Raw genomic sequence first — 27,689 nt, 5'->3', positions numbered from 1 at the left:
TTACCTAAAAGTTCATTTTTGAAAAAAAAAGCTTTTTTCAGATAAAAGATGCAGAATATTAAAAGCACTTTCTTGTATTTGCACTTGATTTAAAAAGGATTTTTCCACCTTACAGAATTGTGGCTTTGTTTTGGGAAATGTTTTAATGCTTGTAAATAAACAAATACACACTATATTTGTTTAATGAATGTTTTAAATTTCTAAAACCATGAACTTCCTCTTCTGAAGTTATTTGCTTTTGGTGCAAGTCTAATGATCACCAGTTCTCCACTGTATTCTGTCTTCTGCTTTTTTTCATTACTTGGTGTGATTTATCATCTTTTAGATAATATAACATGTCCTGCCTTGGCCTCTCTTGATTTCTTTAAGCCCAGTTAACCCTCCAGCACTATTTTCAACAGTCCCTCTCTTCTTAGCTCATGTCCCATCCACTTTTGTTGCCATCTTCTCACTGTATCAAATATACTTCATTCTTCACTAATACTTTCCAGCACTTTTTCATTAGATAATGTATCCATCCAACTGAACTTTTCCATCCTTCTTCATAGCCACAGTCCTCATTGTCCAAGTCTCTGCAATACGATACTCCAGATTACTGTTTTAGTTATTCTTTTCTTCAATGTTCTATCCATTCAAGTTGGTATCAATTACTGTTTTGGATTGAAAGCTGCTTTTTCCATTGCTCTATGTATTTTTGTTTCTTTTTCTCTTCTTCTATCCCTTCACAGCATGTTCCTCAATTTATTTGAAGTTTTCTACTCCTTTCAAAATGCGTTCTCCAATCTTATTTTTACTGGTTTCTTTGTTCTTTCTTTTCTTATGCACATCACCTTTGCTTTGTTTATACTGATCTTCATTCCATACATTTTACATATGTAATCTAATTTGTTCATTAGATTTTGTAGTCCTTCTTCATTGCTTCATGTTATTGCTTTATCGCCTGCAAATCTTACTGATGTAACCTGTCTTCCTCCAACTTTCACCGCTAGCTTGTTGTTTGTCAGTGCTTCTTTAATTATTCTCTCAACGTGGATGTTAAATAGGATTGGTGAGAATGAACATCCCTGTCTGTTACCTCTTCCTGTTTGACATGTCTCTGTTTCCACTTGTGGAACAGTGGAACATTTGCTGACTGCCATATATACTGTAGATGCCTAATAAGTCTTCTGTCTTGCCATTCTACTCGTATATCTTTCAATATTCCTAGCAGTTTTACCCAGTTTACTCAGTCAGATGTTTTCTCTAAATAGACATATACAGTATTTCGTTATTGTACTCTAGATGTTTTTCACTCAGTGTCTGAAGCACAATGATAGTATCTCTCATTCTTCTCCCTTTCCTAATCCAAACTGATCCTCTGCCATAAAGTTTTCTGCATTTGTTTCTAATCTTTTTTTTCCTATCAACTTTATCACTACCTTTGATGCATAGGATAAAAAGCTTATTATTTTATAGTCTGCACAATATGTTGCACTTGTCTTTTTTGTTACTAGTATCAAAATTACTTCTCTGAAGTCTTCTGGCCATTCTCCTTCTTCATAGATTTTCAAGTACAGTCTTTTTTTAGCAAATACCCAAAATCTCAAAAATGCCATGACAGATTTGATTGAAATTTGGTGATAATATAGAAATAAGTAAAATTAACAAACTTTTTTTTTTATTTGCCGATAGTTAATAATTTTATACTAATTTATATGATCTTCACTGTGCTGAGGGCATGCCTTATGCAAATGAAGGATGCAGCAAAAGTGATTGATAAGACATGCAAATAGCACTGGTAACCAGAAGGGTGGGTGGATGACTGAAGATGTGGCGATATGGCAGACAGGAAAAGATGCGAAAGATGTGAAAAGGAAAAAAAAATTCAAAACAAAGAAAATGCAAAGCTCGATGGTTAGCAAGCACTGTTTTTTGCTGTTGACTACCGGCACTCTTAGAAACATATCGGCTCTCATTATGGTTATCTATTCTGCTGTGTCGACCTCCAGCCAATGGTCACAGTGCTGAAAACCATTAGGTGAAGTGACTTGCTCATGATCACACAGTGCCAGTAATGGGTTTTGAACACACAGCCTCAGGATCTGACGTCTTAGATCCAAAGCCTTAACCAATACAAACTACTGCTCACTGATAATATTAGCCCATGGTTAAAATAAAATAAATTTTGCATACAAAAAAAGCACTTAGATAGTTACATAGTAATTCTTGTACACTTGATTAACCGACAGCACTATAACTGACTCCCATTGCCTTGCAATATATCCTAGGTGAAGCCAGGTAACACAGCTGATTGTATGTAAAGTTTACTTGGGTGCTATGCTAACATTATGCCCAAAGCACTGACATGTTTTATCCTCTTTTTCAAGAACTGTCAAAAACTGCAATATGCTGTAATATTACTTTGTTGCATCTTAAATGAGTCTGGCACCAGTGTAAGATCTAATATGAGTTCTGATTATATATTATGATTATGATCTTATTTATAAGTGGCCAAATATTCTACAAATAAGCATATAATTAAATTTAATTCCAGTCTGAGTGTGTGATCACCTCTTATATATTCTATACAATAGATCTTAAAAACTTATTTTTCTGTTTTTCAGAATCCAGCAAGTTCAGTCTCACATTACAAAAATCCAGGAATACGATGATAGCCTTCTTCAGCTGTCAAACTGGATTGAACAATTCCTGAACAGTCTCCAGTCCACTTGTGAAGTTAACATAACAGATCTCCAGCCAGCATATAATGAAATTAAAGTAGGGGGTGTTTTGTTATATTTAGATTTCACTTTATTTATGTATTGTTCCATGATAAAATTAAACTTTTATTTTTATATTAGAACTGATTTTAGATTGTTAGTCTAATGACATTTTGAAGTATGAAAGCTTCAATTATTTCCAGTTTTTTCTGATGCAATGATCAATATAGCAGCAATTCTTCACTGTAGCAGCTGCTAGTATTTATTTTATTATGGATGACAGAAGCTATTAATTAATAAGCCATGGATAAAATCAATATTAACATTGATAGAAGGATAAAGGTAAAATAAGTTGATGGTACAAAGTAAAATTTTTCTAATGCATGCTGTTTATTATACCAGTTTTGATTTGTTATCCATTTTCATGATATATGGTCTTCATTAAGTTCTAAAATGTATATTTTGTATTTTCATTTTTACTGATAATGACCAATGTTAGTATACGTTGTTAGTATAGTATATCACACTACAAAATGTGGCATGGTAAGAAAACAGCCCTACTGAGAAATAGAATATATGTAAGCATCATTCAGTTTATTTTTTTTCTAGTTATGTGAATAAATATATGACTGGTTAATTAGGTATTTGGATTCTGAAGCATGGATAGATATTAGATATTTGTTTTGTATAGCTTCTATATGTATTTTACTGTATCTGGGTATCTTTTTTATTTGCCATGGAAGGTGTACTGTATGTACAATTCTTCATTGTGTACTTTAGGCTTTTTTGGAAGTAATTCATTATTCTGTAATACAGTCTGGACTAGTATGTATAGTTTTGAATTTTTTTTTAAATCCTGTCATTCACTCTTTGTAACATTTTGCCGTTAGTATCATCATGTTTCATGCCACATACCGGTGTTTCTAGCCATTCATTTTAGTGAATCTGTTTTATGCATTACAAGGCAGCATGTATTCATGTACTATTTCAGAAGCACTGCAGGAATCAGCCATGGATGAGTCCACAGTCCATTGTTTTGGAGACTTACAAACATCACGGTTCCATAGTGTAGGTTTGACTATGAGCCACTGGAACTGATTATGGGACAGAGACACAAAAAGAGTCTTAGCTTCTAATTTATGGTCTTTTTAATAGTTTTGAAATGTTGACACAGTCCCACCATGTCTGTGTAGGTTTTGCTCCAAGGTATTTGGCTTTCTTCTCATATGTCAAAGACATGCAACTTGTTACTTGTATATACTGAATTGAATGTACCCTTAGAAAGACAGGCACCCTGTCCAGGTTTTGTTCCTGCATGTTGCACTATGCTGCCAAAATAAGCTTAAGCTCCCAGCTATCCTATAATTAAATTCATCCAGTCTGAAAATGGATAGATGTACTGAATCTCTCAGCTGCCCTGAGAGCATACGGGATCGACCATGGGTTGGAAGAAATCTCTGAGGATATAATGGCATAGTCTGCCAGTTCAGCTTGTTTTTAGTACAACACTCATTAGGATGAGCAGAGTGAAAATGACAATGATAAATGAAATGATGGAATGTTTTCATTATTAAGGACATATAAAAGAATCTCTCACTCCATTGTATGAAAAATTTTAAGGAATTTGCAAAAAAAAAAAATTTCAAATTTTTGTTTTATTACTACTGTTTTATTAGGATAAACTTTAAATGTTTGCTTGAGAAAAATATTTCATTATGTAAATGCTCATCAGGAAAAAAAGACTGGATACAATTTCTTACTTTTTATTGTATTGTTTTCAGAACAATTTGGCTGAACTTGAGAAACAGAATGCAAAGAAAGAAAGCCTACAGGCACAAGTTGATAGCCTATGCTCTGTCTGCAGTCCTGAAGATCAAGATGTCTTACAGAGCAGGAAAGAGGATTATTTTCAGCTCTTCCGTGAAGCAGATCAGACATTGGAAAGGAGAAATGAAGTACTGAAACAACTAGAAATATTTGTACAAACACATAAGAGAGCATCTGGTATATTACATCATTTAAGGAAGATTGTTGAGTCTGCAAGCAATTGGGATAAAAGTAAAAGTGAATCCCTACAGCAAGAATTAAAAGATACAGTTCCCCAAGTCAGCAGTTTGGAATTATTGGCAGTCAGTGTGGATGGGAGTCTTAGCAAGGCTCTTTATCACATTAAAGAAGGTGATTCTGAGCAGAGGACCACTTGCAGAGCTTTAGCTGATCAACTTGGCACAGAACTGGAACTAGTTCAGAATATTCTGGGTACAAAACAAAGTGAAGCTGAAGCCCTTACAACTTTGTGGGCTTCTTTTAAAGAACGCAAGGAGCAGCTGCTGAAAAGTGTTGAGGACATTGAAGAGAAGGCAGATAATGAAGGTCTAAGAGAACCTACACTTCTTGCCCTACAACAAAGGTATGCAGTATAGTTAAGCTTAATACAATGTAGTTGGTGGAGGGAAAACATTGCTGGTCAGGAAAAGCATGAATTTTGGCTGTTTGCTTAGAGGGGTAAAATGAGAGTACAGTACAGGTAGTTGGTTTCTCATATCATTTGTCTTGTGCTTGTGTTCGACAAAATGTAATTAAGTATTAAGTACTTAATATCCAAGGCTTACTGAATTTGTCGCATTTCTCATGGATTTTTTTAATAATGTAAACTTGTGCAAGTTTTTAGTGAAATGCCCACATTATACCTTTAACAAAAACAACACTACATGGATTCAGAAAGACAACTGCTATGCATGTACCTTATTTTTTCATTAATTTTTCCAAATGTACTTATTTCTAAAAAGGTTGCAAAGTGTATGTGGTGAACGAGTGAAATTGCAGAGTCACAAAAATAGTTGCGGTGCCAACTTCGCCTACCCCATTTTTAATGTCTCTTTCAAAACAAAAAGGTTGCAATTACCCAAACAAGTTCACGAGGTGCAAGAACACAAAATATTCTTCGGGTTTGGCTGACTGAGAGTTCCACTTTACTGTATGTTCACGTTGAATTTAGATGCTACCTTCCAGGGATGGGCATTTTTTATTTGTTCCAGACTGGAAGAGGTGGGAATTGAGGTGGCAATGGGCAGTGGTCAAAGGGAAGAATCAAAACATTTAGCAACTTTTCACGCTTTTGCCCTGGGGTGGTACCACATACCTGATCAGAACCAGCAAGGTGATCCTCAGATGTGCATGCGTGACAGTGAAATTTTAGATTTCTTTTAAATTTGTTTCTATCTTAAATACATTTTTTGATGCCATTGTTTGGTATTACAGTATAACAGATTGTTAATTACAGCATTAAGGACATCTTTTATTAAACAAGTTGAATGGTTAATTTGACTTTCTTGAAAAAGTGTTAAAACCTACATTTAACTTTCCTGAACTTATGCAGTGCTGTATCATAATTTGGCACTCTTCAGTTTCCTATGCCAAGTCCAGTTTCCAGTGTGCAGACCAGTTTGTGAGAAAACATGTCTTCAAATTCCAAAATCTTCTTGGGCATAATGTTATCTTTTTACTTGTTACTTAAATACTTACTTGTCTGCATTTCAGCCTTTGCCCTCACAAACACAGTCCCATCATCTGCCTTAATTCTAAAAATTAAATTTGTTGCAGTGTAGCAATATCATTGACTTACTTGCCAGCTAAGAATGTTTCAGTAAGCATAAATTCTGAAGGATCTGTGAGGCTATAGGTTCAAATCCTGTTGCTGACACTCTGTGACCATGATGAGCAAGTTACTTCACCTGCCTGTTCTCCAACTGGGAAAACAAAAGAAATGTAATTTACTGGCTTTAGATCAATTCCTGCTTTTTACTGCTTTTCCTACTAATGGTCATTACAAAACACAGTTTTACAAGAAATTACTTTTAAATTGAAATGAGTAATTAGAAGGAATAACGTTTAATCTGAGTATATGATTTTTAATTGTTTACATCATTCACTGAAGTACAATTTTTTTTTCATGTCGTTCATCAGTTTTATGGAGTCTCTCTTTAAAGTCTACAGATGTGTATGTAAAGCAGTGCTTAAAGTGGATATACTGTACATATGTGCTGGGACCCTATGTGTTACAGTGATGTAATAACATGAAGGTTGAGGAGCATGGAACAGTAGCTTTGAGTGTCGCAACAAAATTTCCATAGCTTCCTCTTTAGAAATCCAAGCACCATGATCTAAGACAGGCACTGGGGTATTGCATGATATAAGAGCCACAATCATGGAGTGCAGAGGGTTTCTGGAGGAGGGGGTAGTCTGTCTCCCTTGTAGTTTTCAGCACTGCAACCTGGGGCTGAAGGTCAACAAAGTGGGACTGATAATCAAGATGAGACTCGGTATGCAGCAAAAAATAGCATTTGGTAACCATTTAGCTTTGCATCTTCCTTGAGCTTCATCAAACTTTCTCTTTCCATTTCAGAATGTGATTATGTCCCTTTTTTCCTGTCCAGGATACCGCTACTTCTTCAGTTGTACATTCACCCTATTGGTTGGTGTTGATATTCGCATGGCCTGTCAATCACTTCTGCTCTGTCCTTTATTTGCATAAAGACACTTTCTGAGCAGCACACAGCATGTAACTTAGAATAATATTTCATAAATATTGACAAATAAAACATTTATTGACAAATAAAAAAACACATGTCAGCTAATTTTCTTTTTTCTATAATGTCCCCTAATTTCAATCAAATCTTACAAAACATTTTTGAGATTTTGGGTTATTTAGTTTTGATGTATGGTAATGTACTTTCTTTGTGAATACCTTCTCCCGTAGATGTGCCATCCTGACACATTTCTGCTTTTTAACTAAAGGGAAATTGTGTGTGTGTGTGTGTGTGTGTGTGCTTGAGTGAATGAGTCAGTGAGCTTTACCATATATATATATGTATATATGCTTATATGTTATTTGTAACTTTGCAATGTAGTGATCTTTAGAGAGGTGTTTTTTGTATAAAGTGTATTTACAGTTTCAGTTTACAAAATGTATTTATATGAATATTTTAGCTGTGTTGAAGTTTGTTGTATATTAAGACATATAAAAGTACAGGATTTGTTTCATTTTTGTAATACATTTTTTCAGACTAAGAGTATTCAACCATTTAGAGGATGAATTAAATTCCCATCAGCATGAGATGCAGTGGTTAATAGATAAAGCCAAGCAGCTAATGCAGAAAGGCACTGATTTAGTGTCCGAGTGCAAAAAGGAGATCGACCAAGTAGAGAAGTCCTGGGAAGACACTAAATCTCTCATCATGGAAAAGTAAGTAACCAACATCTTTGATATTTGTGCACATTTACCAATTTTAGTGCTTGTTATCAAATAACTGTAAGCCCTCAAATTCTCAAAAAACTGAGGATTTAAGATTTAGTTTCACATTGTGCAGCCTGGATTTTTAAAGAATGTATTTGAACAAACTATGAATCAGTCAGTAAGGATTTTTTTCTTTCCCTGTTTAAATGAATGTAAATAGAGTATCAACTGTTTCAATTAAATGTAATTATTGATAGATATATTGTGACGTGTGAGTCAATGTTTTTCACTTGTATCAGCCATCGGGCAACAGATACCTGCAGTTGCCTCTGCTACACGCAAGCAATCCCTGCATGTGCAGCTAGGGGGTTGTCAGAAATCTCACAATATACTGTATGTTATAACATGTGAATGCTAATTGAATTCTTAAGAGTTTATTCCTTTTAAATAAAATGTAATGTATACTAATGAAAATGTTTTGTGACTTTCAACTATATCATTTCAGTCAAGAACAGTGCAGTGCATTAATAGATCTCATACGAGAGTTCCAGAATAGAAAATCAACAATTAATAAAATAATAGAAAGTGCTGAAAATGTGGCTGAAATTAAGTCTGTCTTGAAGGATCAAGAGGACATTAGGAGAACATTATCACGGGTAAGTAGATTCCTAAAAGGAGTCTTAAAAACCTTGGTTTTATGCCCAACAATGTAGCCATGGATGTGATTTTTGTTGTAAAGCACATGTCAGATAAACATCATGTTAAATTAATTAGTAGATACCTTAATGAAAGCCTAGGCCAGAATTCATATATTTTCAAATATGTAGGAAGTCATACTTTTGGTAACAAATATAAAATCTTAAATTTAGGAAAGAAAATTATTTAATAGAATCACACAACGGGAGGAGGGGTCTGGTGGTAAAAAGTACACTTTTTGAGAAAGACTTTGGAGTCCTAGGGTTTCCTCACTCTCTCCAACCAAAATGTGTAGTAAAGGTATTCTTTTGGCAAAGTAAACATTTGGTTACGTAGCACAGTGTGTTGAGTATAAGTCAATGGAGGTTATTGTTGGTTTGTATATCATAGGAAGGCTCAAGCAGTACAAGAGAAACTCTGGAGAAGAGCATCGAAACCAGTTTTAGGAATTTAGTATTTGAGTTGTAGGGAAACTTTGGTGTTGAGTTTCTTTTTTTCCTAGATTGAGAGCTGATAAGATATGTATAGTTATTAAAGGACTGAGTAATTCCAGGTGTTGCTTTGGAAAGAGATCTTTAGCAATAACACACGTTGAATAGAAAATAATGTGTTGAGCTTGATGGCCTTTAATGTTTTTATGTTAGTATCTCCAGTGATTTCACTATATAGAGAAACATAAACAATGGTCCAGAAGGAAAGTCATGACAGTGAAAAAATTCTGAAGTAGGTATTCACCTAAAAGCGCTGCTGCTTCGCAGTTAGGAGACCCGGGTGCACTTCCCGGGTTCTCCCTGCGTGGAGTTTGCATGTTCTCCCCGTGTCTGCATGGGTTTCCTCCGGGTACTCCGGTTTCCTCCCACAGTCCAAAGACATGCAGGTTAGGTACATTGGCGATTCTAAATTGTCCCTAGTGTGTGTGTGTGTGTGTGTGTGTGTGTGTGTGCGCACGCCCTGAGGTGGGCTGGTGCCCTGCCCTGGGTTTGTTTCCTGCCTTGTTGGCTGGGATTGGCTCCAGCAGACCCCCGTGACCCTGTAGTTAGGATATATTGGGCTGGATAATGGATGGATGGATATTCACCTAAAATCATTTTTTGATTCTGTTGCTATCTCTCTATTATAAAAAAATATCCTGGGAGAGAAAGACGGGAGACGAGACGTGAACTTCACGTTAAGATCACAGAAGACACTTAAAAGACCCGCGAGACAAAAGAGAATGGCCACGGAGTGTCTCGCAGGGACCTTAAACATGAGACTTTGTGCCAAGAGATTAACCCATGACCATCTCACGATGACATAGAACATGAGATTATTGCAAGACACGCCCTATTTACAACCTATGTCAAATAAGACCACGAGCAGCAAAACATTCAGTCATCTAAAGGATTTGAGCACACACAGATCCAGGGTCTCAGCACATATAAAGCGTATAAGGACAATACGTTTTAAATGAAACGTCGACGACTAAGCAAAGAAGAAAGCAGTGTGGAGAAAAGAGACTCAAAAGCGTTGGATAGAAAAAAGAGCAAAAAAGAAAAAGAATAATCTAGGTGCCAATTCAGAAAATAAGGAAAGTAATTATCAGCCTGGAACAAGTGGAATTGAGAAAAAGCACGTCCAATCGGGCTCAGAATTAAAAGATAGAGAGTAAAAGACAAGTACAGCTTCATAAAGACGTTCACGTTATACACATGCAGAGCAGGTTAGAGATTATGAAAGCAGTGGAATTCGAAAGAAAAGATCGCAGTAGCGCAAACAAACGGAAATTATTACTCAAAAAAGGGAAAATAATCACCACAGACCAGGTGTCATTGAAAAAAAAGCAGGACAAAGTAAAACGTTATAAAGAGGTTAAAAAACAAGGGAGCCAAACACATGCAGAGCAGGTTACAGATAATGAAAGCTGGAATTCAAAAGACTAAAAAAAAAACTAGTAAAAAACTAAAAAAAAGGCACGATACACATGCTGAGCAAGATACAGAATATGAAAGCAGAAAAAAACAACAGTGTCATAACAAAGACAGTAAACATCGCATTAGCGCAAAAAAAAGAGAAATTATTACTCGGAGAAATAACAAAAAGGCGAATAGAGATCGAATATATGGACATAGGTGATTTGTCAGAAGTATGTAAATATTGTAAGGCTTTGAAGTTTAAGTCAGAGAATTTTAAAAACGGGGTTTACCTCACATGGATTTATTTGTTACTTTGCAAATAAAAAATTAACTGCTGATGATGTAGATCGTTTTGTCTGTGCTGAAATTCCAAACAGAGAAACCTATCCTGAATTATGGTACAAAGTCATTAAAAACATGTCTCACTGACCTCATTTATAAGATTCAGCATGTTGGGACTCTAAAAATTCCAAATATTGTTTTTACAAAAGCTAAAAAATAAAAGTGAAACTAATGAAATAGCAACAATTCAAAGAAAAAACAAATCTTAAAAGTGTGTATCCGAAAAACCAAACACAGGGGTTAGCGAGTAAAGCGAGCAGGGGGCGAAGCCCCCTAGTCTATGATAAGAATAGAGATAGTGTCCAAAGAGGTATGTAAGGTAGGCCTTGCATTTTCTTGCTGTATACACCAGTGATCCTGTAATGAAAGTGAAAAGCAGAGACTCGTTTATGGCAAAGTTACTGAAACAGAAAGATAATATGATCATAAATAGTTTACAGGAATAATCAAGGTGATAAATGGCTGCAAATGATAGGAGATATAGTAGGCCTGCATCAGCACAGAGACTACTTGAAATGGTGTCACAACAAATATAATTGGTATTGTGTGCAAGCTGTTAGCTTTCCTGTTTTTTGTTTGCAGGCAGCGTGTTTATGCAAACTGTGGGAAAGGTTTTACTGTGTAGTAAGCTGAGATGTGATAAATGAAGACAGAACATGGCTCACACTTAGAAGTGAATGTAATGCATGACTGAAGAAGATCAATTTTCACCCCCACAAATGACAAGGTTTTGGAAAGAGTAGGAAAAGAAATTGTGGGAGTGGCAGTTGACTAAACTGTATAAAATCACATAATGTCTATTAAATTTGTTGGTCAAATAAGACCATATTTCAGTCATCAACTCTCTTCAATGAATTAATCTTATCCTTGGTTGGTTAAATAAAAACTTAAAATTTCTCATAGTTTCAAAGCTCGGCTACTATATTTTATTTATGATTTCTGAAGCTAGCTTCCCTTCAGTTATGTGTTATAAAGATTGTCTAAAGCAGTTTAACATTTGACAGCTTATCTTATACTTACCTTCAATCTTTGTCTAATATTTCCTTAGCATGAAGCCATAAAAAATGAGATGAGTGCAAAGCAGGATGAGTTGGATGCTTTTAATAACAAAGGAAAACAGGTCCTTAATGAGCTGAAGAAGATTCCTATGTGTGATTCTACGGCTGTGAGAAAAGATATGGATGCCATTGTAGATCAGTGGCTTGATGTAAGCTGATATATTCTGAACGCTGTTGTTAAGGCCATTTCTGTCTGTGAATATTGAATATCATGAAAATGATTTAAGCAACTTTGGTCTGTTGTTGTATGTTGATACTTTACCTGATGTACCATGATTAAACTTAGCATGGTTAAGAACAAGTACATCACACATCATTATTATGTGTTTTATAAGCATTAAAACTTGCCAGTTCACAATAACAAATTAAAGTGATTCATATGAAAAATGATGGCAGCACTTTGCTGAAAATACCACTGATATTGCCAGATTTTATTGATTTTGGTTTCTTATCTGAACCTTTTTGTGATCTTTAATATCAGGTTATGGACAGAATTGATGAAAATATTGAAAGGGTCAGCGTTTGCCTATCACTTTGGGAAGATGTGCTCAACATTACTGATGAAATTGATGGGTGGTCCAACAGTTCAGTTTCAGATCTGAGTGAAAATCTGAGCAATCTTAACAACAGCCAACGAATGGAGGAACGTCTTGTTCAGTTTCAGGTAGAATTGATGTTACTGTAACATTAACATTAAATTCAGTTACAGCTATTCTTTTCATTTTTTTACCAAACTGATTAATACAAAAACCTTAAAGTATAACTTCACTTGCCAGCAGTATGTGCCACTTCTACTATTGTACCTGAAATCATAAAAAGTGTATTTATCATATTTGATTTTATTGGTATGAAAACATTTTACACTTAGAACATACCAGAAAATGAAAAAATTAGAATTAATACCTAACATATCATCATGATTACATCTAGCTTGAAGAAGGAACCTGAGTTCCCTTGAAACTTTTCATTACATCCATTATGGCTAACACAGTACAACACTCTAGTACTACTGACATATCATCTAAAATTATTACACTATTTTGAGAGCATATGACTATTTTTAAAGTTTGTCTGGGTTTGGGAATAAATAGAGTGTTATAATGGACACAAAATGCTTGTTAATTCATAATTAACAGTGACAACAAGGATACTAGAAATATTGATTATGTGAATCTATTAGTGGCTCTTGTCACAGAGAGGTTTTAAAAGAAACACCAGACGCAGCATGTGGTTAAATTGTATCAGACTTATGGTCTCATCTATCTATTATAAAAAGAAATCCTGTCCTGGAAAGCAAAAAGCAAGTCTACGATACGTGATCTTCTCGTAAGACATTTTAAAGACCCACGAGACCAAAGACACGCCCTACTTGCAATCTATCAAATAGGACAATAGGCAGCAAAACATTCAGTCTTGTGAAGGATTTGAGCACACACAGATCCAGGGCTCTCAGCACATATAAAGTGTATAAGGTATGTTATAAATTAAATGTCAACATCTAAGCGAAGAAGAAAGCAGCACGGAGAAAAGAGACTCAGATGCGTTGGACAGAAAAAAGAGCAAAAAAGAATAATCGAGGTGCAAAATTCAGAAAATAAGGGAAGTAATTATCAGCCCGGAACAAGTGGAATTGAAAAAAAGCACGTCCAATCCGGCTCAGAATTAAAAGACAATGAGTAAAAGAAAGTAAAACTTCATAAAGACATTTACAAATATTGGCACTGAACACATGCAGAGCAGGGAAATTAAATAAAAAAAATTGTGCTATACACATGTGGAGAAAGTTAAAGGATATGAAAGTAGGAAAATTAGAAAATATAAAAAAAGAAAGTAAAGATCGCAGTAGAGCAAACAAACAAACTGCCTCATTTAACTATGCACCAGTCTAACTTTGGTTTTGCACAATAATTACTACACTATTGCACCTTAACACTTAATTCTACTTTATTCACATAATTGTACTTATTTATTATGTTCTACTATACTGTTACCTTTCAATCTATGACTTTTTGTTAATTTAACTGATATTCTTCTAACTTTGCACAGTTTTTGATAAGTGGATCAGGATGCATTTCACTGCGTGTTGTCCTGTATAACTATGCATGTGACAAACAAAGAATCTTGAGAATTTCAAAAACAGAGTTTACCGCACATGCATTTATTGGTTACTTTGTTCATGTATATATATTTATCTGTCTGCTTATTTAAAAAGCTACATTTACCCCAGGAGTCAAAAACGTTCTGTCTAGCCCTTGTACAAAAGCCTAGACAAAAGCTGAGGTATCACCTTGGTAACCCCATGTACTTTTGGAACTGTGAGAGGAAAATAGCACGACTTTACAGACAGGAGTCCAATGCAGAACTCTACTTACTTTTTTACTTTGTAAAAAAAAAATTATTAACTGCTGATGATGTAGATCATTTTGTCTGTGCTGAAATTCCAAACAGAGAAACCTATCCTGACCTCATTAAAAAGATTCAGCATATTGGGACTCGTAAGATTACAAATATTGTTTTTACAGAAGTTCTGAAATAAAAGGTGAAGCTAATGAAATAGCAACAATTCAAAGAAAAAAAAAATCTTAAAAGTGTTTATCCGGAAAACCAAACATGGGGTTGGCGAGCGAAGCGAGCAGGGGGCTAAGCCCCCTAGTGGAGATTAAAGGAAGAGGTGCTATCAGGAGATGGCACCACATGGGACACATAATAATCAAAGTCAAAGAGGCAAGCAGAGGTGTTACACTGGAAGACAGGAAAACATATGCTGATGATCCATAAACTTGTAGCAAAGTTGTAATGAATGAAATGGATAAAGATCCCAAATGGGAAATGTGTGATGAATTCATTCCTGTTACTATTAACTGGATGTCACCAGCAAAAAAAAACAAAAAACAAAACATGGCTATGGCCATGCAAAGCTAGCACAAAATAGCAGTGCCCAAACGAAAAGCAAACAATAAAATAGTGCCATAGTTCTGTCCCTTATAATAGTAAAATATGTGGGAGATCAAGATTACAACAAACTCAGATTATAACAAACAGTCCAGGAATGACCCAGAAAAGGAGCTATAAAAGAGTTCCTGTAGTCAAACCTGGAATTATTTGCCTTGTCTACCAATTTCAACTTGCCTGTTTTTACTTGCTCATATTGGCTGCAGAAACAAATGCCAATGCTAAAAATGCAGAAGTAAAACAGTGTGTATAACCAAAAGCAAGAACATTTGTACGAAAAAGAAAAAAAATACTTTTTAAAATATTGTGAGGTTAAAGAGACAGTGTCTAGATCTTTTGACAGGTATAACTTGAGGAATCTTTCATGCTTCATTAAGTAAAAACAGCCATTGTGAAATTATATATATGTTTGTGCCTTGCTAAATCCATCGAATAACATAAGCATCTATTTATTCTGTTATACCCAGAAACTAAACAATTACTACTGTTGAATCACAATGATGCTGTGGTTTGTTTTCTGTGTTTTTTAACAAATCTTTTTCTTTATATTTAGTAAATATATTATATATATATATATATGCCAATTAGTAAAATCTGTTCTTGTATTTTGCCTGATTGTTTGCTTAGTGCTCTGCGCCTGCACTTAATGAAGAGTGCTATACAATAAACATATTCACATGTTGTAACCTGTTTTTCCATACAATGGCAGGGAATGCTAAACAGCCATAAAGATTAGAGATAATGTTTAAAATAGTGTGAAACATTTTGAATTGGTCGTTTGATCCTGACATATTGTAACAAAAGAATTAAGTTGACCTATTTAGTTTAGGTTCATAAAAATTTTCTTCATATTGTCTTGCAGTTAGAAATAAATAATAAAGAAGAAAAGTGTAAAGCACTGAACTTGAAGACAACAGAATTGAAGCAATTAACTAAGAGCCAGGAGCCTCCAACAGAGCTGCAGGTACAGTATCATTCATGATCTTTGTTCTATTCCAGCAAAAAATCAATATATACCACCCAATTGTGTTTCTTATCAACTACAGAATAAGTATCATTAGTCCATATAAACTGAAAAATTAGCGATACAAAACAATATATACCTGGCTTAGAATTTCATTAAATGGTGTTTGGAGTAATGCTCTAAACAATAACATATAGCTCTGCCCACTATAGTAATATTTACCTAATCATACTAGTAGTTGCAGTAATAGTAGTAGTAGTAGGATTTTCACAATAAACTGTGAACTTTAACAGTAGCATGAAATGTTTTCTGCCGAAAAATTATATGACTTCTGCTCTGTGCTCCCAACCACTGCTCTGACTTTAGAAGTGCTGACAGTTGCCATCACTGATCCATAGTAAGTATGCCAAAGAGTATTTCATTTTTTTTTTTTTTATGTTAACTAAGGTTGTCTTATTTTAATTTCTTATTTGTCTTTTATTCTTCTTTTCTTCATTATGTAAAGCACTTTGAGCTACTTTTTGTATGAAAATGTGCTATATAAATAAATGTTGTTGTTGTTGTTGTTCATAATTTATTTCTTTGGGCAGAATGCCATGTTTAAGAATGTGAATGAAATCAGCAAGCAGTAAAAAGCTGTGTGTTACTGTTCTCTGAGGCTCTTTTACACAGTATCTATGAGATCATCCCACCTACATTTTAATTGAGTATGTGTTCCCTGCAGGAAGTAGATGAGCTTGACTGCTCTTTCTCTTCCTGGGTGTTGGTTGCATAATTATGTTTTTCTTTTAATTCTTGCATTAAATAAATACTGACAGTGAGAGTGTACTTCACTTTTATGGCCATGTACTATCCTTGTGACCTAAAGCAGTATTCAAATCTTTTGGAAAAGGCAAAGACTTCATATATTCATTAAACTAAAGTACAGGTTAACTATTTTTTTAAATTAAAGTACCAAAATTATTTATTTTACAATCTATATGCTAAGGTTTGAGCAAATTAGAAATGAGGAAATGAAACAATGTTTAATATAAATATGTCTCGTTTGTATTGTACTGTTTAAGCCTGTTTTTAATGATTGCTTTTTCTCTAGGTCTTGGAATGTGATGTTAGAAAAAAGATCCTCCATGCCCGGGGAGTGTCAGATACAGCCCGAGAAACTCTTAGACAGTTTAGCACCCAGAAGCAGCAGTTGGAGAACTTCATAGCTCAAATGACAGAGTGGTTGAGCAGTGTGGAGCAGTCTCTACTAGCCTTTCCTCACAGCATCATTCCTGAGGATCTGCAAAAAGTAAAGGTGAGAACATGGCAGTTGCATAGGAGATTGTTTGATACTTTTATTGAATTCCAACTATAGTAAATGTTTTATTCTTTATTAGAAGACCATTTTTTAACTGTATATAAAATATAGAGGACACATTAATTTCACTTGTGTAGTTCTAATAACTTGGAGACAAAAGTGAACAGAAACACATATGTATGATTTATGAGTACAATCACTCACAGAAATCAGGAGTGTTTCCAGGCTTTTTTGCTTACAAGTGATATGATGTGTTTATTAAAAATGATCTAGACTTGAAACACCATTCATAACCAAGCGTATGTAAGTAAAATGTATTTTTGCATACTGTATACACAAAATGCATTCAGTTCTCTTTTTCCGGAAATCTAACACCCATGGATGCAGAAAACATGGATGTTGAAACAGGCTGGGGGAGGTCCACTGTGGGGAGACGAGGTGGGCTGGACGTGCCAGCTGTCCTCTGTTGTTCCTCAATCCTTCCACGGGTTCACCTATGGAAATCTTGTTATGATTTTTACTTCCTCTATAAGTTCCATTGTCTTTTAGGAGGTCCTCCAGATGCCACCAGTGGTATTGGCATTGGGGCCAATCAGAGGACCACACTAAACCATCTAATCGGTAGTAAAGACAGGCAATGTGTACATACAGAAGATAGAAAAAAACAATGATCTCTCATTACTAAATCAACTAGCACAACCCAAGAACCAAAAAAAATCTTAACAGGAATAATAAAGAAAAAATAAATTAAAAAAAACTCATAATGGATGTAGCTAAAACATAACCCCAAAACCATAATATAAAAAACAGATATAAAGGTCAAATCCAAAAATCAGTTTAGCACAAGAATGAAATATGTTTAATATCCTAATTACACTGACACACAAACCCAGAGGAGTAACAGTATAACATGTGCCATCAAATGAGAAACTCAAAGCCAGGAAACCTAAATCAAATAATGTGAAAGCAAGAAGGGGCCAATTCAGAGAGAGACCGAGAGCCGAAGGCAATGCCACAGCAAAACCAGCTCCTGAAACTCCCTTAGGTGACTGTGCTAATTATTGCAACAGCATGTGTCAGAAATGTGCTAACTATAGGCTCCAGCCCCTTAGTAATTTGACTGCACAGGAAAATGATGACAATAGATAACATTAAAGGAAAGTATAAATTTGCAAAAGGGAAAAAATTTTGGTTTTAGGAGCAAAATCAAAAGCTTTGACCATGCAGAGCATTATTAATGCATGGGATTTGATTTGAAGTGTTGTAACTTCTATACTAATGGGAAAAGTCATCCAAGCAGTATTAAAATTTATGGGCTGATGTATATATGAAGAAAGCTAGAAAACTGTTCTGATTTTTCATGTGAAAATTCATGTGCTGATGTGCATGTAGTGAACCTATTATAAGATACTTGCTTGATTCTTTCATGAAACTTTTTCTTAGGTGAACTGTTAGAAAAATGTCTGGTGATTATTGGAAAACTTTTAAAATAAAGGGCTTTTCTCCTTCCAAGTCAAGGAGAAAATAGCTAAGCCTGGACAGCCACCACATGCAGCTGTATGGCTTATAATATCATGAAATTATCATAGTCAACTTATTTTTTAACTAACAGAACTAAACTAAAAATATTAAACCTCCAGGAAGAATTTGTACCTGAAAAAAATTTGCTCATAGTATATAGTAAGGAGTACTTTATATATTTATATGTTTTTTTATAATCTGAATATCTTTAGTTAATGGCATCACATTAGTGCATTGATTAGTGATGCCTACATGGTTCAAAATCCTGGGTTCAAGTTCTATTCCTGGTCATTGTCTGTTTTCTGTTTATGCACTCACCCGCATCTGAATGAGATTTTTTTCATGGTACTCTATTTTTTCATTCCACATCCCTAAAATATGCATATTCATACTGGCTCAGTATGAATGACTATGCGTGAGTATGTGAGTGTGTCCTGAGATGATGTTCAAGATTTGTTCTCAAAATGTATTCAGTGCTTCTGTGTACACATCATATCCCTGTGACGTTGAATTGGGTAAATGGATTGGAAGATGAATTAATGGATGGTTCTTAATGTATCTTTTCAGTCAAAAATGTTAACCCTGGGAAGGAACAGTTTAACTAGCTGGAAAATTTTGTAATAAATGGTAGGGCACACTAATAAATGGCAGACCTGCTCGCAGAAAACATCTTTCCACGGACCATTGTTCTATTTTTATAATGTAAACAGCAGATGCTATCACTTTTCACAATTTATCTCTGCATCTTATCAGCTCAAATTATATTTTTAGATTTTGCATAGTGATACACATATCACTTATATGAATTTCATTTAAGTTGTCACAGTATACTGCCAGAGGCATAGTTGCTTCACTCTAATTATATGCATGTATATTGCATTTTCTGAAGGTGCTGTCTTATCTGAAGCCTGACAATATAACAAGTTTGCTCTGAGATTGCACCCTTTAATAAACCTGCAGCTTTGTCTGTTCTACTCTGTCTGACACTTTTGATATTGTGATAATTGAGTTTCCACATATGGATCAGTGACACATGTTTACACTTCTTTATTCCTCTTAGTAATCTTTAAGAAAGTGTCATTTTTTTATAGGGTTTCACTTACATTTGGGGTATAAATTACTTGGGGAGAAAGAAGTACTAAATAAATATTGCTTTATTATTATTAATTTGAAACATTACATCTTTTTGTTTATATGTAAAAATTTAGACAATGAATCCAGATGTTAAATGTTTTAAATAAATTGTAAAAATATTGTATTTTATCTGCCATAATTTAATCTTGCAGGGGGTGTTTATCATGATTAAGCAATTACTGTGATTATTTTTCTAAACTTTACTACTACATTAAATATGTTTTTACCAAGTGCAAAGTATTATTTTATACTGAGCAATGTTGATTCCCATTCTGTGATCTTCCAATTAAAATATTAAACAGTATTAGAGCTCTGACAGCTTACTACAGTTTAATCAGAGAGTAAGTATTGCATTTAAAATAATTATAAGTAAATTGTACAATTTAGGAACCTGCCTGTGTTTCTCTTAAAACAGACAAATTATTATTTTTTTTTATCATTTACAGGATGTACAGAAGGATCTTCAGAAGCAACAAGGCAGCATTGACATGACACGGGAGAATCTCAACAGTCTCTGCAGGAAATATCACTCTAATGAGCTTGAAATGTTGGGTGGTGCCATCACTGAATTAATTAAGAAATATGAGGTTGTAAACCAGCTGTCTTCCAAAACATTATGTGCCCTCCAGGATAATCTTGAGCAGCACTTCAGTGGTGAGAGGACCAATTAAAAATATCAACTTGTTCTTGATTAGACATTCCATCTTGTGAAGTGGTAGTCTCAGAAAGACTAAATAATGTAAAAAGGTCTTTTTAAATTATTTGAGGCTATAGCCTATCAACCCTATAGCTTATTTAAATAAATTACAATAAAAAGTAGTATGTATAATTTACAGTAAAATTTTAACTTATGTAAAAATGTGTTTATATAATTGACAGATGCAGGAAAACATTCACTTATTTGTTAAAGTTTTAAAGACAAATTTCACTAAATCAGACCATGTCATCAAACATAAGAAACGTCAATGTGAATTTTTAAGAAATATGCTTACAAGTGTTGGTTCAAAGCTTGGCATGAATGGTACATGCTTTATGCACCATATGGGGAAAACAGCAAAATCACAGACCTTTACTGGAAAACTTACAGAAACTACTGTACACAGTGGTCCTCAGCATACTACCTGTACATCAGCACACAGCAGCCCTTCAGGAATTTTTAATTGTCTTGTGAAAGTATAAATAACTTTTAAACAACATGTTTATATATCTAAGCACAAAATTACTTAAAATGCACAATGTTAGTGCATTATGGTGTACTTGGAAAAGTGCAATTATGTCCATAGTAGTTAATATCTCACTACTATTATTAATTTATTAACCTAAAAATACATATTTTTTTTGGTGTGGCATTTTGTATTTATGAAAAATGCTTAAACTTCTGCCACCTCGGATTTTCCTCAAGCATCTCCAAAGATGTGTAGATTAAATTGATTGGGTGAATTTCAAATTGACCCAATGTAAATCAAAAGTGGGCTCAAAAATGTACTGATGTCAATCCAGGGATATTTCCAACTTTGTGTCTAGTGCTTCTGGGATATGCTTCCATCCCATGCAATCCTGAATTGTATTAAGCAGGTCTGAGAATGTAATTTTATGTCGATCTTTTACACTTTTTATTTTTTAATTAAAGATTTAGTCCAGAAGTTTAATAGCTGGCTCTCCGAGCGTAAAGACATGGTACTAGAATGCTCTGATTGCTCTGGTGATATGAACATAATTGAAGAAAAACTCCAGAAACTCAAGGTACAACCTGGAATGTTCATTATTTTTAATCTTACTTCTTAAACATTGTCATTGCAGGAGCTGACTGTTCCTTTTCCTTTTTACTACATTAACTTAAGTTGTTTGTTTTGTTTTTCTTTAGATATTAAGAGCAATAGAGTTGGCAAGGTTTGCTTTGTTTGCAGCACTGATATTTCAGTGATAGTCTACAATATTTATAATGAGTATATTTGCTCTTTGGAGGCAAAGTAATTCAGAATTTAACATCTGAGCTCCAGAGTTTCTATTTTTCTGCATGTCAGTGTGGAGTTTGAATGTTCTGATCATGTGTTCATGTCTCTCAGAGTGCTCTTATTTCACCTGACATCCCATAAATACTGAGAATGCTGACTTCCTCCAATGTTGTTCCGATTGTGAACGCCAGCTTCTGGGGGAGAATTTATTTTAAATTTGGTTTAGACTGCAAGGGGAGGAACTCTGCAGGGACAGGAAGTGACCTCAGTGGCCTCTCAGCAGTGTCTAGTCCTTCAGGCTAGGGAGCCAGATGAAACAGAAGTTAGTGGCAGTGTCACACTCATTTCCTTCCACAATTTATCCAGCATAAACCTGTAAAAACTCTGACAATATGTCTGACAATAGTTAAACAGACTTTAGAATCGTTCAAAAATACACTATTTGTATTGTTTTTTAATGCTATTTAGGCATGTAACCTGCAAGAATGTAGGCATGTAGCTTAAGATATTGTTCTGTATGTATATGGTGACTGACGGGTATATAGCTAACATGGGTTTAGACACTTCAAACAAGCTGAAGAAAAAATCACGTAAGGAAATATTTTGTATAGAATGTTGAAACTGAAACATGACTTTTTTTTTTCAAGCTAAATGTAATGAAGCCAGGCTTTGTGATAATATTAAGTTTCCTTTAGTGTACTCTATGCTCTGTATTAAGCCTGTTTTTTTAATTGTTAAGTATATAAAATTGTTTCACAACAAGAATGAATTTTCAGCATTTTTGATTATTATTTACGACATTTGTTAATACAAAATTGGAACATACAGTTTATATTATAAAAAATAAATCCTTAAAGAGAAAACTGTAAATGTCTGTCAGAGCCTATATTGCTCCTGTAAGTAATATTTGCAGTGTCTTTTCCATCTATGTTTTCTAACTGGCTGTAAAAAAAAAATCTTGTGTTTTGTAGGATGTTCTGAATTCTATGGAGGAGGGAGAAAAGAGGCTTGCATTGGTGTGTGAAGAAGGAGAGAAACTATTACTCTTTTTACCAAAACCTAGTGCCATCCACATCCAGCAGCAGTTGTGTGTGAGCCAACAGGAATGGGATAACTTTGTAGAAGAGTGTAAAGAAAACCAGCAGGCTCTAGAAGAAAGTACAGCGCAGCTTACTGGGTGAGTTAGACAGCTTACTGTGAAAGACATTGTGGTTCTAGTAACAATAAAGTACAGTCTTTTCATGTCCTGTGCCACCCTCTGAGTGTAAACGTGCTTTATTGTACATGTAAAACTGAATTACTGAGGTATTCATGATAAAAGAAGATCCAATTACACTCTGTCCAGGTTTGATTCCAACATGGTTTTAGAGGCTCCTGGTGACACTAGTAAAGGGGGAAAATGCCTACTGAATATTGTAAAGTTTCCATATTTTAGCAAGCAGATATCTATGATGTGTGGTGGGCTGGCACCCTGTCCAGGGTTTGTTTCCTGCCTTGCGCCCTGTGTTGGCTGGGATTGGCTCCAGCAGACCCCTGTGACCCTGTAGTTAGGATATAGCGGGTTGGATAATGGATGGATGGATATCTATGATGAATGTTAATGTGCTTTATGGGCATTGAATGTGTTTGAATATTTTTTTTATAATGTTTGAAATCTGAATAAATCAATGAATGTAGTGCTTGAAGTGGGACAGTACTCACCAGTTCACATTACTGGCACCTCTTCCAAATTCAACATAAAGTACTGGCACCTCTACATTAATTTTCACAAGGGAGACAACCAACCACTCTTCATTTGACTGTTATGTGTTGTAACAAAGTAACAATCCATGTTTCACTGTATTGGCATCTTTTCTTAGCATAATGTTGAATACTGGCACCTCTTCAGGAATCTACATGGGGTTGTGACCATCCCGGTCAGCTCCACACTTCCTAGTCACAGCCAGGAGCCTTTTCAACCCAGGACCATTGATAGTCATGAACCAAGGTGAAGTGGGCAAATGAGGACACATACATCCAGTAGTGGGTTGGTGCAAAAAAGTATCAGTGCTTTTATTAAAGTCAATCCAAAAACAGTGTTCAAAAAGTGGAGTGCAACAGATTCTTCTTTAATTACATCTTCCCTGAATAAGGGGTCTGAGTTGCCTCGAAAACTTGCATATTGTAATCTTTTTAGTTAGCCAATAAAAGGTGTCATTTTGCTTGACCTCTTACTACATTCTTTAAACAAATAAATAAATAATCCATAAAACATGTATTGAAGTAGAGGTTAAAAAGTCCAAAAAAATAAACAATGAATAATCCATAAAATCAAGGTTAAAAGTCACGAACTGGAGGCTATTCAATTGAAGCACATAAGTCCCAATGCTTCCTTGCAAAACACAACACACAAACACAACATACAGTACCTCCGCTTATCCTGTCTGGTCCTTGCAGCTGAAGTAGCTATCCTTCCACCAGGAAGTGTGTATGCCAAGCCACATACATCGCCCACTGCTAGTCTTTTGGCATCTGTGAGAAACACAGCATCACAGGCCCCTCCTAGTCCCCTGTATTGCTCAATAGGAATGCCCCTTCTTCAGCCCCAGGCTCCTCTCACCGAGGCTTGCTCCCAACCACCTGCCTCCATTCCTCTTCAGCATGCTGCCTTTCTTTCTTTCTTTCTTTCTTTCTTTCTTTCTTTCTTTCTTTCTTTCTTTCTTTCTTTCTTTCTTTCTTTCTTTCTACGGCCTGATTGGGTGCAAATATGACTCTCCGCCACTATGAGGTGTGAATGAGGTGCCTGACTGATTCACTCATACTTTCATGTGAGTGAACAATCAGCCAACCATTGCATTCATTGCCAGAGCAGTGCCGTCACCTGCATAACTGCACCTGTTCTGAACCTGCCTGGTCTCGGGATGCAATCATTTATTTAAAAACCTGGACTCCACCACAGACCTCTCATTACAGGGGGACCCAACCAAAGACTTTTTGATCGACTATCACTGTATCAGCATGAATACTGAGTACCTCCACTAATTTGGTTCCACTTTAAGCACTGGAAGAATGCATGTACCATGGGAATGTATGTACATTTATATAAAAAAGGTTGCATTTATCAACATGTTTTCTCTTACACACATCAGTTTGTAGGTTGTTTGATTTGTCAGGACAGGCAATTGCAAGGGAATATTGAATTAAAGTTAGACAAATTAATTTATGAGTATATATACATTCTGGTAATAGTTACTAGGACAAGACTTCTCTACATTTTAAATTAGATTTTTACCGCCTACACTTTGAAGTTTTAATCTCTGAAAACAATGGGATTCTTCTCCCAGGTTTGATAGTCAACTGAAAAAACTGAACTATTGGATTCAGCAAATGGAGGATCAGCTAAATTCTGATCTCCTAGGTGAGAGAAAGCCAAATATTTCTGAAAAGAAGTCTGAGCTGGAGAAGATGGAAAACTTTCATGAGCAGCTGCTTGTCAAAAGGTATTTAAATTTATTTCTAATGCTGCCTTATTTTAGTTTAAATGGTTAATGCTATCTGGAAATATCAGAAAGTATATTTGCTTCCTTATCATTTTGTCTCCATTGTTGAGCCATTTAGAGTTAGTGTTCAATAAAATGTTTATTTTTAAAAGCAAAATTTTACAGGTTATGAACCTAAAATATAATTGTAAACGCACTGAAAGAAATCCTGTTAAAAGGATGCAATAAAATGTGTTCTTTTTATTAGTAATTTCAGTGATAACTTTTGAATCTCTGAAGACAAGGTTATTTTTTCATGGCTGTAGCAAACATTCATTTGCCTTAGAAAGTCATGTTCAAAAGTGAAGGATTATTTATAAATAAAAAAAACATATTCCCCATTGGCTTACAGTGGCACTCTGTGGGTCACCAGAGGAAGCATGAAGCAAATGTTAATTGACTATGTTCAATTTGAAGAAGAAAATCTTTTTACTTCATAAAAGTTATCTTCTTGATATCTTAAGTATGTTTATGACAACAAAGTTAAGTTGATATCATTCATTTTTATCATAGACTTTTGACTTCACTGCGGTGGGCTGGCGCCCTGCCTGGGGTTTGTTCCTGCCTTGCGCCCTGTGTTGGCTGGGATTGGCTCCCGCAGACCCCCGCAGACCCCCGTGACCCTATGTTAGGATATAGCGGGTTGGACAATGACTGACTGACTTTTTACTTCATCTTTCCTGGGGGAACTATATGTGTTCAGTTTTCTTTTCAGGGTGACTAGGGTGAAAGTAGTTTTCTTGTAGCCCCCTGCCAATGTAATGGAAGCCAGTAAGCTGCTGTTGCAGAATCATAGAAAAATAGTAGAATTTCACAGAGTAGAGATGTTTAGCACGACATTGCTTTTCACAAAAAATGGTTTGAAAATACCTGAAATGTGAAATTTAAATGAAAAAATTAATTGACCACATTGTAACATACACGCCTTTGGTGTGTTTCAAGTTCATAAATCATCTTTCAAAGTTAACCTAGATGTAAGTTGTTTTATAATGCTTACATGTTTTGTCTTGTACTACCTGTTTTGATATGTATGAATGTTTTTGGGGCTAACATTAAGATTTATATTTGTTTATTATTTGTTTTTCAGGGAGTGTGTATTTCCCCTGAAAAATACATTGTATGTGTTTTACAGCTGTAGTAGCAGTAAGCTACACTGAACAGCAAATTAACTCATCCTCAGTAGGCATTATTTTACATTTTCAATTGCTGTGTTAGGAACAGACAGAGTCTATGCCAAGAGTATTGAAATTAAGGTGACTAGGAAATTCAAAGAGCTAAACACAGGGAGAAATAAGATCAGAGTCAAGGACATGGTGAGGTCAAACCCAGTAATGATAACAAGATCAGCAAACTAAGTAACTTTTTGGGTATGTAGAAACAAAGAATCAAAGTAAAAAACATGAGCAAATTTCAGCAACCCAAACTAACCAAGAATAATCTATAATATTTTATAATGTTGGTCGTATAAGTCGAATGCTGAAAACTCATGCTATTGGTCCAAGAGATTATGATATGCTAACGCCCACCTGAGAGAGTAACCACGGAGCACACTGCCTTTTTTTATGTATGTATTGTGCCTATGTGACCACACCGTAATACCCGAACTATTCTATAAGTGACATTTGCACTGTTTTATGTGTCTCACACCGTCATACACCTTTATTGTAAGAGCATCCAAGCTTTTTTTAAATTAAAAATCGTTGAAGTGGCGAAAGAAATTGGTAACTACGCTACTGCAACAAAATTTAATGTGTCTGAGAAACTGTTGCAAGACTGGAGGAAGCAAGAAGATGTAAAAAAAAAAATAAATGTTGCATTTTTGAACGGGTGTATAAGTCTGGGTCTGATTTTATGATTGATCGATTTTTCGGATTTCATGACCTGACTTATACAGGAATATATACGGTATATAAGAAAAGGCAGAGCAAGCTCTTTTTCCTTAGGAGACTGCTTTCCTTTAATTTGTGAAGTGACATCCTTCACATTTTTTGAAACTCTGTGATGGCCAGTATGATTTTCTATACTGTGGCATTCTGAGCTGGTAACATCATTTCAAGAGATGCCCACCGAATCAACAGACTAATTAAAAGGGCAAGCTCTGTTATAGGATGCACGCTGAACCCCTTAGACTTAGTAGCAAAGGAAAGAATTAAAATAAAACTGAGTGCCATTATGAACAATGCTGAACATCCTCTCTCTGACTCACTAACACTGAGTATTTTCATCCAATAAATTATTCAGCAGAAGTGTATCAAGAAAAACTACAGGGGTTCCTTTATACCAACAGCAATACGTCTGTATAATGCCTCATTGTGACTGTGACAGCAAAGTCAGAACTTTGCTTTCTTTCAAATTTTTCTTGCTTTATGGTAATTCCAGTGCACGTTCAGACCAAAGCGTGTTTGTATATTTATTTACTTAC

The 27,689-nt window shown here is 35.1% G+C and overlaps 1 protein-coding gene across 7 annotated transcripts in view; it reads left to right on the top strand.

Moving 5' to 3' along the window:
• Window positions 1–27,689, top strand: part of LOC114648588 (nesprin-1-like) — a 360,492-nt gene that overhangs the window by 125,051 nt on the left and 207,752 nt on the right. For all 7 annotated transcript variants that reach the window (XM_051924543.1, XM_051924540.1, XM_051924539.1 and 4 more), the window contains 12 exons: window positions 2,604–2,757; window positions 4,481–5,109; window positions 7,765–7,944; window positions 8,441–8,591; window positions 11,914–12,072; window positions 12,405–12,587; window positions 15,738–15,839; window positions 16,933–17,136; window positions 20,241–20,448; window positions 21,425–21,537; window positions 22,721–22,926; window positions 25,073–25,228. In XM_051924543.1, the coding sequence (XP_051780503.1) occupies window positions 2,604–2,757; window positions 4,481–5,109; window positions 7,765–7,944; window positions 8,441–8,591; window positions 11,914–12,072; window positions 12,405–12,587; window positions 15,738–15,839; window positions 16,933–17,136; window positions 20,241–20,448; window positions 21,425–21,537; window positions 22,721–22,926; window positions 25,073–25,228 (2,445 nt within the window). The remainder of the gene's footprint in view (window positions 1–2,603; window positions 2,758–4,480; window positions 5,110–7,764; window positions 7,945–8,440; window positions 8,592–11,913; window positions 12,073–12,404; window positions 12,588–15,737; window positions 15,840–16,932; window positions 17,137–20,240; window positions 20,449–21,424; window positions 21,538–22,720; window positions 22,927–25,072; window positions 25,229–27,689) is intronic.

Source organism: Erpetoichthys calabaricus, chromosome 3, assembly GCF_900747795.2.
Source record: "Erpetoichthys calabaricus chromosome 3, fErpCal1.3, whole genome shotgun sequence".
Lineage (NCBI taxonomy): Eukaryota > Metazoa > Chordata > Cladistia > Polypteriformes > Polypteridae > Erpetoichthys > Erpetoichthys calabaricus.
The sequence above is the reverse complement of the archived record's forward strand: the minus strand, read 5'-3'. Positions and strand labels throughout refer to the sequence as shown.